The 15000-nt window shown below is 45.0% G+C and overlaps 2 protein-coding genes across 2 annotated transcripts in view; both read left to right on the top strand.

Annotated features, from left to right (window-relative positions):
• dbnla (drebrin-like a) overlaps positions 1–2770 on the top strand; it is a gene marked incomplete at both ends in the record, with an annotated part of 7663 nt that extends 4893 nt beyond the window's left edge. Inside the window, 5 exons of the mRNA XM_080529509.1 lie at positions 160–259; positions 1432–1497; positions 1990–2093; positions 2443–2524; positions 2634–2770. Of these exons, the coding sequence (XP_080385635.1) occupies positions 160–259; positions 1432–1497; positions 1990–2093; positions 2443–2524; positions 2634–2770 (489 nt within the window). The remainder of the gene's footprint in view (positions 1–159; positions 260–1431; positions 1498–1989; positions 2094–2442; positions 2525–2633) is intronic.
• A 680-nt stretch (positions 2771–3450) lies between these two features.
• Positions 3451–5280, top strand: cox5ba (cytochrome c oxidase subunit 5Ba). Its single transcript, XM_080529983.1, has 4 exons — positions 3451–3584; positions 4027–4097; positions 4378–4477; positions 4792–5280. Exons 1-4 carry the CDS (start codon positions 3476–3478, stop codon positions 4902–4904), a joined length of 393 nt encoding a protein of 130 aa, XP_080386109.1. The 5' UTR covers positions 3451–3475; the 3' UTR covers positions 4905–5280.
• Positions 5281–15000: the final 9720 nt, after the last annotated feature.

A 15000-nucleotide genomic window follows, 5' to 3' on the forward strand; every position in this document is an offset into this window, starting at 1 on the left:
GAGTCTATGTGCCTGTATTTGTGTGTGTGTGTGTGTGTGTGTGTGTGTGTGTGTGTGTGTGTGTGTGTATACGTGTGTGTGTGAGAGAGAGAGTATAATTCTCTCTCAATATACCTATCTCTCACTAACTCTCTCTTTCTTTCTCTCTCTCTCTCTCAGGAGGCAGCGAGTGAGATCTCTCAGAGGTCATTGAATCCTCGAGAGATGTTTAAACAGAGAGAGCAGAGCATTGGACACACACCTGCTACATCAAGACCTGGTAACACACACACACACACACACACACACAAGTACACTAGGATTAAATCAAATCAAATCAAATTTTATTTGTATAGCGCATTTCTTACAAGATGCAACTCAATGCGCTTCACACAATGAAAATGTTCAGTCAATCAGTCAATCAATCAATACTGACAGAGCCGCGAGCAGGCAAAAGTAAAAACCTGTATACTATGTAGCCAGGAAAAAATTCCCTTGCAGCCCTCTACCAATAGAGCGACTACTAGCCAGTTTGCCTACCAGTACCCAGCGGTCCCCAAGGGGAGGCCAAGGACCACCGGCACAAAGCAAGCAAGCAAGGGCAAAAACCTGTACACCATGTATCCAGGAAAAATTCCTTGCATATTATCGGCGTACACTCTGTCCATAAATTTAGTGTTATATTTGCATCGTTCTGCATCCGGATGGTCACAGGTCCTGCCAAAAGAGAATCTTAGGCATAGTTATGATGCAACAACACAATAAAGACAATAAAGATGACAGCAATACAACCTGATGGTGGTCCTGGTACACCCTTGTACCGGTTCCAGTACTGCTCTAGGTGCTATTTGGAGCTGAGAGTGCCTCATCAGCACCCGGGTCCATTTTTAGGATTAGTCGCATAAAGCAATGTTCATAGCACAAAAATGTATCATTAAGATACATCATGAAATAATTAGAACACGCTCCTCTTTCCCCTCTCTTTTCCTCTCTCAGGGAAGCTCCAGAGCCCGTTCCTGTCCCAGAAATCCATTGACAGAGAGACGCCAGCTGAACCACATCACCCACAATACCAACGTCCTCCTCACCTAGAACCCCCTGAACCTGCCCCTGCCTCACCTGTTGCCCCAACCTCACCGGTTGCCCCTGCCTCACCTGTTGCCCCTGCCTCACCGGTTGCCCCAACCTCACCGGTTGCCCCTGCCTCACCGGTTGCCCCTGCCTCACCGGTTGCCCCTGATTCACCTGTCCAACCTACAGGTCAGCCACACAGACAGAACGATTGGGGGCTAATAGTTTCATCATGAACCTCTTTGTTATATTCATTCAGGTACAGTTGATTCATGTAAATAAAATAAAAATAAGGCTGGAGAAAATGAATGTGTGTGTGTGTGTGTGTGTGTGTGTGTGTGTGTGTGTGTGTGCTTTTGTGCTTGCATTCACATCTCACAGAACCTTACACAGAGGAGGAGTACTGGTCTGATGAGTTTGATGATGATCCCGAGGACACACCCCAAGGTAAGCTTCACACCTCTCATTCAGGGTTATCCAGACCCAAATCAACTCCTGCTGCCTAGCCCTGGCAGTGTCCATTTATACTGCAGCTGAATCTTACCTTTGAAAGGCTTCGAGGCATTTTCATCATCTTATCCAATTCTTTCAGATCTACACAGTGCCGGGCGCTTGGTGGTGTAGCACAAGGCATCAGCCATGTGATTTATTATAAGAAAAAAAGAAGAAAAAAGGCGTCAGCCATGTAATCGCAGGGTCCCCCGGTTCAGTTCTGGCCGTCGACATATCCTGCATGTCATCCCTCCTCTCTCTCTCACCCATCCTTCCTGTCAATCTCTACGGTCTCACTCCCATTGAAGCAGAAATGCCCTAAAAAACATTGAAGAAAAATGGGCAAGGGGTGGATGTAGGATTGGATGCTCTGTTTATAACCACAGTACAAGAGTGACACACCTAGAGCCTAAGTAGAGCAAAGATGTCATCCTTTTCTGATTCCAGCTGCAGAGCAGCCCATAGGTCAAGAGGAAGTGTACCAGCCACAGCCATTGGCTCAGACTGAGGATGAGGGGATTTATGAGGACATCTACCAGGAGCCACCAGCAGTGAGTCTACAGCTCTCTTTAGCTCCTCTTTATCACATCTGCACTGTATGGCAGGTAGGGGGAGTTAGAAATTGGTAGACAAGCTCATTGTAATGCATGGAATAGAGGAATGGTGTCAAACACGCGTACAATGAGCCTGTCCTGCGACTTCTTCCTCCACCGGCCTCCGGTGCCGGTGCTGCACTGGATGGCAGGATAGGTGAAAGGAACATGGTTCTAGCCTACCAGGGAATGGGATAAGAGTAATGTTGTTGTTTTCTCTCTCTCTCTCTCTCTCTCTCTCTCTCTCTCTCTCTCTCTCTCTCTCTCTCTCTCTCTCTCTCTCTCTCTCTCTCTCTCTCTCTCTGAGGTGGAGGAGCAAGGAGCGGAGAAGAGAGAGGAGGCCAGTGGACAGGGCATTTGTGCCAGGGCCCTCTATGACTATCAGGCCGGTGAGTGTTGCCATGTCCCTTCTAAGGCCAAGACCTAACCTACTTCTCATTCATGCATGTCACTTTGTAGTGTGTTCTGTAGAGTTAATTACTGCTTCTCTCTCCTCAGTGGATGACTCCGAGATCAGCTTTGACCCTGATGACATTATTAGTGGGATAGACATGGTGGATGAAGGTTGGTGGAGAGGCTACGGACCAAGCCAACACTACGGCATGTTCCCAGCTAATTATGTTGAGCTTCTGTAGTACCAAAGCCTGTCCCAATCATTACTACAGATGGAGTGTAATCTCAGTCTGGTCTAATCTAGAGATAATCAACACTGAATGATTCATGTTTGTTCATAGGGGGATTGTGGGGATTGTTTTAAAATGATTTTTACTGTATTTGATTTGTCAGGATTCATATTTTTGATCAACTTTCCAATAAAATATAAAAATAGATATGTGCCTACTTTTGTTACTGGTAAATGTTTTTCAATTATTTGTCTCATCTTTTCTGACAGTCTGTTTCTGACAGTGTGACAAGTCTTTCACTTCAGTTATGCTCCTTGGCTAACCACTAACTTAGTAGGTCTTCAATGAGAATTATTTCTCTCTTCAATGCTGTATTATCTGTCTATTATTGGCTATGTTGTCACTCCTATAGTTGCCAGTAAGAAACAGTGGCTGTGTTCGGAATAGCATACTACTCATACTAGATATGACTTAGATTTTGAGTATGCAGTGCGTTCACACTGTACAGTAGATTTGAGTATGAGAAAATCGCATACTTATTATGAATTTAGTAGGCAGTATGCAGTATATACTAATTGAGTATGCTAGTATGCAGTATGCTAGTATGCCATTTCGAACACAGCCATAGTCTAAAACGTTTTACGACTAAAACTTCGCGACAGTCTCATAAAACGTCATCAGTGTGCTGCCAGTTGCATTTTCGTGACAGAAGGAGAAATGGCTGCAAGGTTACTGCTCCGCTCGGCTGTCCGTGCCGCTACAACATGCCGGGCCGCCCCGGTCCCTGCTGCCCTCTGCCGCGGCATGGCATCAGCGTCGACGGGAGGTGAGTCGGAGGTTTTAGCAGAGCAAAGACAGGAGGTGTCTACTGTCTACATCCAACAACATGGATGTTTCGCCAAGGACGGGCAATGCCAAGTTGCCGTGCGGGTTCACTTTCCAGCTCTATTTAGCCTAACTAGAAACCTTGACTTGACGGTGTCTGAATGATTAGCCTGTTATGTTTATCGCCAGTGTTTTATTATATAGTTAGCTGGACAATCAGGTGTTCGTTTAACTACATTCTTGTATCTCAATGTGTTCTATCTAAAGCTGTTAGCCTGTCGGCTTTAAGCCTTTGCTAGCAGAAGCCTCTGCTCTGCTGATTTAGCGCGGAAGTAGATGGTTAGCAAAGGTGATCTGTCCTGTTGACCATGGTGCAGTCAGAGGATGTGTTCTGTCCGATATGACTAGCGATGCTAACACTCAATCGTGCTCCCCCCCACCAGGAATCCCCACTGATGAGGAGCAAGCCACTGGTTTGGAGAAGATTGTCATGAAGGCCGCGCAGCAGGGCGCTGTGAGTAATTTTTTTGTCGTGTTTGATCGTCTCTAGACCTATATGTCTTTTAGCTTTTGGCGACGTAGCTGACAGCGTTAGCTAGCAGTCTTGATGTAACTGCTGGGAGATTGCCAAGCCGACTGCCAGCGAGGTCATCTATATCATAGCCACTGTTCGAGTGTCGGATTCCCTAGGCTCCTATGTCCTCTAATAATATATGTCCTCTGGCTATCAAGTTGGAACTGGATGAGAAGCAACTCAAAAAGCATATCACTGAAACTTCAGATTTTCATTTCAGGATCCCTACAGCATGCTGAGGCCCAAGGAGTATGCCGGGTCCAAGACTGACCCCCACCTGGTGCCCTCTATCACCACCAAAAGGATTGTGGGCTGTGTCTGTATGTGACTTTTGCTACATTTGATCTGTGCCATTCAGTTATGTCATTCTTTCTTTCTTTACCCATGTGCCATTTCTCCTATGAAAAACCGAAAGAAAAAGTTGCTAAACAGTATCAGCCCCCCCATCCCATCCCGGCATCCATGGCCCCATAGTCTAATATATAGATGGAGGGACATAGTCCCTGGTCTCTGTTCATGTGTCTTATGGATGATCTCTAAATATCTCTCTAAATATCTCTCTAAATATCTCTCTCTCTCTCTCTCTCTCTCTCTCTCTCTCTCTCTCTCTCTCTCTCTCTCTCTCTCTCTCCAGGTGAAGAGGACAACACTGCTGTGGTGTGGTTCTGGCTGCATCAGGGAGAGGCCCAGCGCTGCCCCTCCTGTGGCTCCCACTACAAACTGGTGGCCCACGAGCTGCCCCACTAAATTATTATATCCACCTCTGTTACCTTTTGGTTACATTCACTCTGAAAGATTCCAGCTACTTTAGAATGAGATAAAAAGCATTGGACGGAGATGTACAAAATCCATCTAGATTCGTCAGAATGTTTTTTTGTTTTTTTAGAAAACAGTCTTTGTCTAGTCTGCTTTTGTCTCATTCTAGCATCTACTTGATCATATTTGCTAACCTCAACAGTCTGTGCTTACAATTTCTCTTATTGTTTTAAACTCCTTATGGTATGGGAACACAATATTGTCATTCAAACAATTCCATAAAAATGTCAGTTTACATTGACTTGTACTGTACAATGTTACACTTGGTCCAGCTCCCCTAATAAACCAATAAAGTCTCTTAACTCTTTGTGTGACTGATAGTGTTGATGTCTGTTCAATTTTTAAAAAAAAACACTTGTCTTACTGTTAATTGCAAGAGATGGGTTTCCTTCTGCAAATATCAATGAAAATACTGTACAGGGTAATCCAAGGAGTTGTATTTACCTTCAGAGCGCACCAAGATTAAAAACATGAACATGACAGCTAATTGCAGAGAGATATTTGATGGTATGGAAGGCCAGACCTAAGTGTTGAGTGAGTATTTCTGCTACATGCTTAATTTCATGGAGCCAAATGTCAGGCACCTTAGTTGGTTAAAGCGCCTGTCTAGTAAACAGGACATCCTGATTTTGAATCCCAGCGGGGCCTTTCTGGCCTGAGCATAGATTACTTTTGGGGAGGCAGTAGCCCTCGAGGTCAGAGAGGGCCGTTAGCAATCGGGAGATCGCTGGTTCGATCCCAAAATCCAGTTTTGGCATTTAACCCCTAATTGCTCCAGGGCACTGACTATGGCTGACCCTGTGCCTAGAGCAAAAAATAAATTTCGTTGTACTCAGTCCTTTGCAATGACAGAAAGGTTGAATCTAATCTAATCTAGTGCTTTTGATACTTCATTATTGGGTAGCCTCTTGCTGAGGTCTGTTCCAGAAAACAGGCCAGCTAACTAAAGCTGTTCAAAACATGGTTGCTGTAATTAACAAACCAATTAATTGCCAGCAAACCATCTTATGTTGAGCTATTTTGATAAACCAGAGAATCAAGACAAATCTGTTTTTCCACGTCTGTTCAGTGATCATTCTTTCAGGATCTGCTCTCTGACCAACAGAGAGCGCTATTTACCAACATACAAGTTAACATTGTTGTTGCTATGCAGATGTTTCCTGGCTTAATGTGATACAATGTTTTTATCATAACTCCAGATCTGTCATTTTATTCCACTGAGTTTGTCAGGGACTATTTATTTCAGTTGGGGAGCTTGGAAATTGACCAAAGCGTACCTCTAAATAAAGCTACATCTAATCCTTTCTTTTTGCCTCGCAGACATCAGAGAGCATCCCACCACTTCCTCCAGTGGATTAAGCCTGTTTGAGTTTTGATTCAGATAGAGTGATGCCATGCCAGAGAGCTGTGAGTGGTATCTCCCTCAGGTCCTTGATTTGAGCTGTGTGTACATAATTACATTAATTTCCGTCAACGACTGAAACATCATTGTCATTATGTATACTGTTATGAATCTCCATTCCTTAGGTTTCCTTATTCCTTACTTGTTTTGCCTAAATCCTTGTAATATGGGAATTATAGCAGATGCTTAGATCCAAGTTGACTTATAATTGATCAATACTCTCAGTAGTTAGATTTTTGGTCATATGCGGGAATCAACCTCACAAAAATAGTGTTACAAGCACCTTACTCCAACCAACTCAGCCATTTGAACTTAAGAGCTTTGAGAGATGCTTCAATCTTTAATCCCCCTGTGAGATTGGGTTTCCATGGCTACCAACAGTTTGTGTGTAAAGGACAGTAATGCCCAATTACCCATCTCTCTCTCTCTCTCTCTCTCTCTCTCTCTCTCTCTCTCTCTCTCACCATTTCCCCCTCTCTCTCTATCTCTCCCTCTCCCTCTTTTTTCTGTGTATGTGTGTGTGTGTGTGTGTGTGTGCGCGTGCGCGTGTGCGTGTGTGAGTGCACACATGCGTGCATGTGATACGGATTGTTTGTACAGCACAGTTATGCTCAATTACCCAGGGTCTCATTCCTGGTCCAGCTATTGTTTCCCTTCCTCTTCACATTACCCTCCATTTACCCTCCACTTAGCCTGTCAGATGAAGGGGAGACAGCATAGTAGAGAGGGTGAGGAGCGCAAGCGGCTGAGTGGGAGATGAGGATGAGGAGTGGAGAGGACAAGGTGGAAGAGGAAGTCATGTCTTACATGTCTGAGAAACACCAGACTGGAGCTGGGCAACCTGGGAGATGATTCTAGTATTTCCTCTTGTCGTCACAAAAATGGGGGGGAGGGGTGTGTGTGTGTGTGTGTGTGTGTGTGTGTGTGTGTGTGTGTGCGTGTGTGCGTGCGTGCGTGCGTGCGTGCATGTGAAGGATGAAGGGCTGTGGTGAAAGGCAAAGGGACAAATGAAACAGAAAATCTGTTGTGAGAATGAATGAGAAACAGAAACAGAAACAAGAGCTGTTACGGGAGAGAGACCCAGGAGTATTACATAAGATGACTTTATTAGGATGCAGAGATTCTGCTTGTTGGTCTGTGGCTGTCAGTTGCCGCTCTCTCTCTCTCTCTCTCTCTCTCTCTCTCTCTCTCTCTCTCTCTCTCTCCCACTTCCTCTCGCTAGGTTAGGGTTAGCCCCCCCCACCCTCTCTGTCTTTGTCTCTCTCTCTCTGTCTTGCTCTCTGACACAGTGCTCTGATGAGTAGTGAGTTGTCCTGCCTTCAGGCTGCTGCTGGCCTGGTATCCTCTCCTGGAGGTTCAGGGGGTACGACCTTGTCTCCAACACAACTCTGGGCTCACCATCTGTGGGCACGTCTATTCTGTGAGGTCCCTGTCAGCTCCTCCTTGGGTCAGACCAGCCTGAGTCTTAGACAGTCAGACCTACCTTTCTCTGATCCTGTGCGTGTATGAGTCAGTGGTCTGTGTGGTCTGTGTGTGTGTGTGTGTGTGTGTGTGTGTGTGTGTGTGTGTGTGTGTGTGTGTGTGTGTGTGTGTGTGTGTGTGTGTAAGAGAGATAGAGAGAGAGATGTGCTTTCTGAGCAGCTGTCTTTACGGAGCTCTTCAGGAGTCATCTCTTTGTTAGTTCAATGTATGATGGAGGTTAATAATTGAAAGTGGTACCTAATTACCTTTGTCTGAGTTGGCAGTGTGTTTGTTTGTGCGTGCGTGTGTGTGTGTATATGTGTGTGTGTTTGTGCGTGCGTTAGTTCGTGTGTGTGATCTGTATTATTAAGAGGCCAGGGCTTTGTATTTGTTGCTGTTTACCATAATTTCTCTTGAGCTGCCAATTTCATGTGTTTCAGTGGTGAATGGGTGTTATGGGGTGTTATGGGGCAGAGAGTGACACCTCTTGACTGTGTAGGACTGTGTGTTTGCGTGCGTGCATGCGTGCGTGCGCACGTGTGTGTGTGTGTGTGTGTGTGTGCGTGCCACGCACTTTTTTGTCGTGATGCTTTCTCAGACAACGGGGAACAATCCCAGTCAAAAAGATCCTCATCATCCACCACTTATGTGCAATTACATCCAGACAGAGAGCAGGAGAGAGGCAGGGGGTTGTCATTGAGGGATGATGTGTCCCTGAGAGGAGGAATACTGTATGTTTTTCTTTTCCAATCTCTCTTGTCATATCTGTGTTATTTTATTGGTAAAGACGTCAACAGGAAGGGTTATAGATGAGAGTGGCAGCAGGAAAGGCAGTCTTGGGATTTGATCCCCCATTTTGTAGGGACAATGTTTAGTAGGTCGCAACAAATATACTTTTTGTCCACAAATTGATAAATATCCTGACAGACCGACAGACCAGTGCTCAGCTACAGAATGAGAGCAAGTCTACAACAGGCTTTTCTTCCGAGATGCCTGTCAGAATTGTCCAATGATTATTGTCTTACACCCAGTCAGAGAGGTGATGGCTGCAGCTCAACACACAGGTGTCAAGATGTCAATCATTTAGACTCCACTGCACTTGTCTGCAACCTGTCTGCCTGCCTGTCTGTCTGCCTGTCTGCCTGCCTGCCTGTCTGTCTGCCTGTCTGTCTGCCTGTCTGTTTGTCTCATGTCATCAATATGTGCCTGAGGCACATCCTCTCCCTCTCTCTAACCTTGACAGTCCAAAGAGGAAGCCCAAACAGAATGATTCTAATGATAATTCAGTTTGTCCTGGTCAGTTTGTCCTTCCTTATCTGCCATGCCTCATTTATCTCATCTTTCTCTCCTCCTTCCCTTCCAGATGTCCTCTGGTCCTTCTCTTCATCTCTCTGTCCGTCCGTCCGTCCTTCCCCTTGCCCAGTGCAGCATGGCTGCTCCCTGAGACAGATGCCTGTGAAATGGCAATATATGCTGCACCTGTGTAGAGGGCTGTCCTGTAGTAATGAGATGAATACATGGATGGAGATAAGAGTCATGAGGTTAATGGGGATTGGTGCCTTGTGTTTATAGATGAATACACACATCTCCTCTCTCTCTCTCTCTCTCTCTCTCTCTCTCTCTCTCTCTCTCTCTCTCTCTCTCTCTCTCTCACTCTCTCTCTCTCTCACTCTATGTGTGTATGTGTGTTTGTTGATGTGCTGAGCTACAGAATCATATTATGTATAATGTAATAAGATGGGGTAGGGTCTCTATTGCTCCAGATGATACACATCTGAACACAGACCCCTGTATGCCACTGGATTAGCCTCTGAATGACACTAGTCTCCTGGGTGTAAATGTGTGTGCTGTGCGTGCACATCTTAAGTATCCACAAACAAATAATGCCATTCTAGTGTGTATAGATCATTATAAATGGTATTTTATAATATAAACGTTTTTACATTTCAGTTTTACATTTCAATACAGACAGTAATAGCCTAAATGTTTATTATTTGGCCAACACAGTGCTGTACACGGTGGTATGCTGGGGGGGGTAGCATCAAGGAAGGTGACACCAAGAGACTGGACAAGCTTTTCTGCCTACCGCAGTAAGACTGTACAACTCCTCTTCTGGTTGGCTCGATTGGGGTGATCAGATTCAGGCTGATTCTGGGGGATGTTAAATCATACTGGACTGTCCTTATTGTATATAATGTTTCAGATGTCTATTTTATTTTATTCTTTTATTGTCACTTTATTTTGTTGCTGTTGCTTGTGATGTGAGCTGCTGTAATGCGGTAATTTCCCCTCGGGGATCAATAAAGTATCTATCTATCCATCTTAACCTATTTTGAGTTTGGTTCATGTATAATACTGTTGCGGTGTATAGTTAAAACATTTTTTATTTTTGTCTGAGTGCGTCAGAGAGTCAGTGAGATACAGAATCTTTCCCAAGAGCTCTGTCTCCCAGAGTAACATAATAACGTCTAAAAGGACTCTCGAAAAGAGGGGTGAAAATGAGAGAAGAAAAGATCTCATGCCTCAGGGCTATTTTCGGGTTCTACCGTTTATCTTCACATCTTTTAGTAGAGTCATGCAGGAATGAAAAGATCTAAGTCTATAGTCCTAGCCCTATGCCAGTGGAGGCTGTTGGAAGCAGAAATCATGTGTTTGATACTATTCCTCATTCCGTTCCTTTAAATAACGTGAAACAATACTATTGTGCAATATGACAACCCTGGTCGTCTATCTGTACAGTATAGTACAGTGGATAGTGTACATAGCCTTTATTTATGTAAACCAGCTCCTTCCCTTCTTGTGATTTTCTTTTTAAAAGTGTTTTTTTTCCCCTTTCCTAACACCAGGGGAGCCACCCCTCCTAAATTTCGTTGTTTGGTACCTGTACTGTAGCAATGACAATAAAGTCCATTCATTCATTCATTCATTCATTCATTCATAAGCCTGTCCTCCGATTTCTATCTCCACCAGCCTCCCCTGCCCTATACCCAGGAGGAGTGGCATGGTGCACATCCTACCAGAAGCTGAATCTTAGCCAAATAAATCCTTACACTCTTAACCAGTAATTCTACGGTGTACCTTAAGCATCCGATGGTCATGCTAACCAAGACATATTTCTTTTTTAAACACCTGTGTGTACATTAATTTTCTCGGTACTTGTACATACAGTATGTTCATGTGTATTAAGGTGTCATCAAACTCAACTTGCTGGGCTCACGGCAACCATGCAAATCCCTCTCCCAGTGGAGTTACCTCTCTTGGAATAGCTTGAAACATGCTTCCCCGAGGCTTGTTCACACGAGGGCTGGATTCTCTCCTCACCTCACCACTGACAGATGTCTGGTGCATAATGGCTGCCTTGGTATCACGGCAGCCATTAGTGGGTGCTACTCATTTGTAGTGGCACACACACACACACACACACACGCACACACACACACACACACACACACGCACGCACACACACACACACACACACACACACACACACACACACACACACACACACACACACACACACACACACACACACACACACACACACACACACACACACACACACACACACACACACACACACATAGCCTAGTTATCGGAGAGCCGAAACCTTTATTGTTTCATTCAGTTAGATTTGGGTGGACTTGGATAGCCGCGGGCTAGGGAGGAATAGAGAGACCAAAACAATCTCAATCTCAATGGCCTCAAGGATGTTCTAAAACGTTTTAACTCCTCCTGGGTCGAATGCATGCCCGAGAGCAGTGGCGGACTCAGGCTGTTTGAAGGGCAGGGGCGAAAAGAAAAAAAGGGCACCTACTGCACAACATGGGACCCCATCAGTGCACATGGTCAAGTTTAGACCATTGGAAGGGCAGCCAATAAGGCACATCCTCTAATTTTGCCACTCAAAAGGGCACTTTAGTGCGACGTTTTTCAACTGTGGGGGCACATGGTCAAGTTTAGACTATTGGAGGGGCACCAATAGGGCACATCCTCTAATTTTCGCCACTCAAAAGGGCATTTTCGCCACTCAAAAGGGCACTTAAGCGAGATGTTTTTCAACCGTGGGGGGCCCCCCTGCCCCCCCCCTGAGTCCGCCAGTGCCCGAGAGATCTGCCAGTAGGAGTCAGGATGAAGTTAGGGTGCAGATACAGTTTGAGACTAGAGTGCAGAGTTAAAGGTACTGTCCACCAAAATAGTCAACAATGTCGAGAGGGAGAAAAAAGCAGCTCCCCGAAATTGGATGGTCAGAGGAGGGGACACCAAGGACCTTAGCTTTGGAATGTAGGTCATTTTGAAAGTTTTATACACTGAAGGATTTCATGGCGTAAGAAATTGATTCGTATAATGCATACATCTCAATTTCATTTGAGAGCCAATATTTCAGTTAAATAGTCAGCAACTAATCTTACGGGATGGTTCAGTCTATTTTCATCTTTCTGAGTTGTCTTCATAGGCCAGTAGTGAAAGCTCTCCACGTTGCTTCTGCATAACAGTTAGCAGCGTCCTCTGCAATAGACAGGAGTCCAACGGCACTTAAGTTACCATTATTGAAATCACATGCCCACATCTCCTCACGGAAATCTCAAAGTTTAGTGACAAGTTATGCTTGTGCATGCTATTGAAAAGAAAACAATTACAGTCTCTATAATCCATTTGCTTAGAACTAGAAGTATTTCCTCTTCGTAGACTCACACAGCTTAGTTTCAGTTCCACCAGCCAAGCACTCACACTGGAGGCACTCAACTGCTGAGTCATTACTACCTGTGAACAAAAGGTAGCTGGCACATTGGAATGGATGGATTATTATTTCAAAACTACGTAGTTCACTATTACAATGAAAGCATGTACAGGTTGTTCTAGTAGAGCTGCTACTACTTTGTTTGAAGTTCCTTTGGATTCTTAATAGGACTGCTTGTAAAAATCCCTAAATATTCAGCACAACAATTGAGTGGAGTTGGAGATGTCCTCTTGGGTGGAGTGGAATTTGGCAATGATCACGTGGTGCCACCAGTACGACACATCTTCAGTTGTGGTCCCCGACCTCATTGGGTGTTTCGGCCAGTTATCACAAGACACCCTCTGCCGAGGTTGGCCCACCACAGGCTGATCAGGCCTGGGTGTGTGTCGCACGGTGGCACCACGTGGTCATTTGGGAGCCCATGTTGGGTCCCTACGTTTCAGCCACAGCCAGTGACTGCTCCGTTCTGCTGCAGTGGACAGTTCTCTGATTGCCTTCCGTTGGGCCTGTCCTCTGATCCCTACTGCCCTCAGGAGCCTTGTGGTGGAGCTGGCTACAAAGCCTCTGCAGCCCACCTCCACTGGCCACACCTTCACGTTCCAGCCCCGCCCCTCTGCTTCGACTGCTAAGTTGGCATACCGCAGCCTCTTCCGTTCGAATGCCTCATCGATGGCCTCCTCCCATGGGACCGTCAGTTCTACGATGAAGACACGCCGGCAGGACTTGGACCAGAGGACTAGGTCTGGGCGCAGGTTGGTCACTGCAATTTCGGGTGGGAAGGTGAGCCTCTGGCTGAGGTCTACCCGCATTTCCCAATCCCGGGCTGCGTTCAGTGGGCCTGAGTCTGGAGGTGATGGCTTGGTCCGCTGTTTCTCCCCTTCCCGGATGAAGGTTGTTTTCCGTGGAAAGGTAGTCTGGGCATTTAGAGGCATGGCGTTGGTGGTTACCCTCTTGTGCTTAAGTTCGGCAGCCAAGCACTTTAGCACTCGGTTGTGGCGCCAGGTGTATCTTCCTTGAGTTAGACTGGTCTTGCAACCCACCAAGATGTGTTTGAGGGTTGCTGGGGCTGCACACTGGAGACAGGCTGGGTCCTCTCCATACCAGAGATGTAGGTTGGTAGGAGAGGGCAGGACATCATATGTGGCCCTGATGATGAAACTTAGCCTATTAGACTCCATGCTCCACAGCTCGTTCCACGTGATTTTCCTCCTCTCCACGCTCTCCCACTTCATCCAGCGGCCTTGCTGGGCTTGGGAGACTGCCTTGGCGCACCTGGCTGCTTCCTCCTGGTGGCGCACCTCCTCAACCACCATTTGAGAAAATGTAGCCATGTCATTTCAACAATGCCAACTTAAGTATCATTTGAATCCTGTCTATTGAAGAGGGTGCTGCTAATTGCTATCCTTTACAGTTTTTTACGATTGCTAACTCACCATGTTCAATACTGAAACCACAGTTTCACAACTCTTCATACAGTCAGCAGAGCAGAAACCCATGTGAACAAAACTGTGACTCTTTCTCTGTGATTTGTGCATTGCTTTCATACAGAATGCATTCAATGACTACGTTCTCCAAATGCCATAACACTTCTCTCATTCAAACTCCCCCACTTGCAAAATACTATGTATTTGCAACACATTTTTTCATTGCTAACATACTGTGTTCAAAACTCTGAAGAACACATTCAAAACTGAATTATTTGGTGCAATTTTGCAGTAATCATATTCCTATCATATATGACAGAAAGCTCGCAATAAACAGTTTTTTTGCACAGTGTTTGAGTGTGCAGATGCTGTTATTTTGCACTCTATTGATACTCTTCAGTTCCAGAACCTCAGCAAAGTCTGATAACGGATGAGCGGTGGTATTTTCACTATTTGCAGTAATCATATTGAAATGTCTAGAAAATATTAGCAGAATATATACAATGAAATGAAATAGACTAGATGCATTGCCAGGGAAGACATTAGATGTGACCAGATGCAGACCAGAGGGTGGACCAAAACCCTCAGGAGTGAGACATTTTTGGTGTGATTGCTATTGTATTGTAGCCCTGGAATTTCAGTTTTTATTTTTTGTTTGAACTTTGCATCTTCCACTTTATTTTTCACTTTTCATTTTACACAAGTAAATGTAGTGTACTTTGAAGTAAATGTACCGTAACTTACTTTCTGCAAAGATACTGAAAAAAAAGGGATAAACGATAGAATACAGTAAAGGATCGAAGCAAAAGATAGGATAAAGGATAGAAGCAAATTGCGGCATTTCTGATTCATTCTTGTTGCCTAATACTTTACAATTGTACAGTCAACTATTCTGTCTATGATTACTATAAATCAAACCATTTTTATAATGAAATATTCATTCTCGTGAAAATCATTCAAACTATGTAATGCTCCCTGTTGTTAGTGTTTTGTAAGTCAGAA

The sequence above is a fragment of the Nansenia antarctica genome (genome assembly GCF_963989245.1).
Source record: "Nansenia antarctica genome assembly, chromosome: 4".
NCBI lineage: Eukaryota > Metazoa > Chordata > Actinopteri > Argentiniformes > Microstomatidae > Nansenia > Nansenia antarctica.